The following is a 2,028-nucleotide window of genomic DNA, read 5'->3' on the forward strand; positions in this document are numbered from 1 at the left end:
CAATGAGGTTGGAAGGTGGGGCAATTGCATATTAATAACAGTACTTCTGGATTTAGATGTCCAACGAGCTCATAACAGGTGTGATGGTCAGTTTTCCACAAACCTTTGGCCATATAGTGTACGAAGGCCTTCCTTTTTGAGCTACTGAGGAAAAATGCTAGTCACTTGGCTGCCTTTGGCTTCAGTACTTTCTGAAACACTGTCCCAGAGCAAACATGTAGAATCAGGAAAGTCAGAGTGAAGTGGCAACTCCTAACCTGCTTACTGGTTCCAGGTTGGTGACTCCAAATGCTGAAGGCATTGGATCAGCATTATGACCAGGGAACTAGTATTGTCAGAAGGAGAGGTCTACAGTAGAAGCTTCCATGCAACTTCCCTGAAGTAAGTTGTTTGAAAGAACTGGGGGGCTTTTGCATAGGGAGTAATGAGATCCTTTCCTTCATGCAGTGGAAACATAAAAGGTAGAAGAGTATTGGTGCTTATGGGAGGTTCTTCTCTTAGAAACCTTCCTTGATGGATCTTTCATACAATGGAAACATAAAAGGGAGAATGGTATTGGTCAATATAGGAAGTTCTTCTATTAGAAACCCTCCTTGGTAGTATTTTAATGCAATGGAAACATAAAAGGGAGAATGGTAATGGTCCCTATGGGAAGTTCTTCTCTTAGAAACCTTCCTTGATGGTTCTTTCATGCAATGGAAACATAAAAGAGAGAATGTCATTGGTCCCTATGGAAAGCTCTTCTCTTAGAAACTTGGTAGTATTTCCATGCAGTGGCAACATACAATGAAGAATAGTAATGGCCCCTATGGGAAGTTCTTCTCTTAGAAACCTTCCTTGGTGTTTCTTTCATGCAATGGAAACATAAAAGGAATAATATAATTGGTTCTTCTGTTAGAAACTTGGCAGTATTTTCAGGCAATGGCAACATACAATGAAGGATAGTAATGGTCCCTATAGGAAGTTCTTCTCTTAGAAACCTTCCTTGATGGTTCTTTCATGCAATGGAAACATAAAAGGGAGAATGGTATTGGTCAATGTAGGACGTTCTTCTATTGGAAACCTTTCTTGGTAGTATTTTCTTGCAATGGCAACATCAAATGAAGAATAGTAATGGTCCCTATGGAAAGCTCTTCTCTTAGAAACCTTCCTTGATGGTTCTTTCATGCAATGGAAACATAAAAGGGAGAATGGTATTGGTCCCTATGGGAGGTTCTTCTCTTAGAAACTTTCCTTGATGGTTCTTTCATGCAATGGAAACATAAAAGGGAGAATGGTATTGGTCCCTATGGGCCGTTCTTCTCTTAGACAACTTTCTTGATGGTGGACACACTACAAGATATCCAAAATACTTACAGAAAGATGAGCTGTGCCATGTTTTCCCGTCATGAAGCTCTGCATCTCATGGAGTCTCTGCTTCTCCATGGCAAGCTGGAATAACACAGAGTCATTTATTGACATTGTACATCTTTCCTGCCCATTTTCATTGATTGATACATAATATAGAATTGTATATATTATAATATAAGTTTGTACACCTGATAGTGTATAACGGGTGGATAATGTAACAATTTCTTTGGGCTTTTTGAATAACAGCCTCCATTATAATTGCCTCCAGTTTCTATGTAAATATTTCAATTATATACGTCCATGGGGCAGCCGGCCATATTCCCCCAGGCTTGTGTTTTACTGTAACGTCTCACAATGAGTCGGCCGACCTTCATCCGACTGATATATCCCACCAAATTGTAGCACCCATCTCCTATTAGGTATCAAGAATGTTCCTCCTCACCTTTTCCTCTAGATTGTGGACCACCTCATGTTGTATGAGGCACTGCACTGTGGTTTTGTCATCCAGGTGGTGGTGGTCGCTGTACAGATGCCTAGATAATATACAACATGAACAATTACATACAAGCTTATCAAATGCTGAAGATCATTCAACAGCTAAAGGGTTGACCCAACCAAAACATTCTTTTTTTTTTTTTTTTGGTAGATGCCGGGGAGTCAAAAGGCGGGGAAAAGACA

General features: G+C 40.1%; 1 protein-coding gene across 1 annotated transcript in view; it reads right to left on the bottom strand.

The window, feature by feature from the left end:
• Nucleotides 1–2,028, bottom strand: part of FOXP3 (forkhead box P3) — a 16,714-nt gene that overhangs the window by 5,697 nt on the left and 8,989 nt on the right. Inside the window, exons 6-7 of the mRNA XM_018558261.1 lie at nucleotides 1,793–1,883; nucleotides 1,357–1,431 (exon numbers count right to left, since the gene is read on the bottom strand). Coding sequence (XP_018413763.1) covers nucleotides 1,357–1,431; nucleotides 1,793–1,883 — 166 coding nt within the window. The remainder of the gene's footprint in view (nucleotides 1–1,356; nucleotides 1,432–1,792; nucleotides 1,884–2,028) is intronic.

Source organism: Nanorana parkeri, unplaced genomic scaffold (assembly GCF_000935625.1).
Source record: "Nanorana parkeri isolate BGI_ZX_2015 unplaced genomic scaffold, ASM93562v1 scaffold15, whole genome shotgun sequence".
Taxonomy (NCBI): domain Eukaryota; kingdom Metazoa; phylum Chordata; class Amphibia; order Anura; family Dicroglossidae; genus Nanorana; species Nanorana parkeri.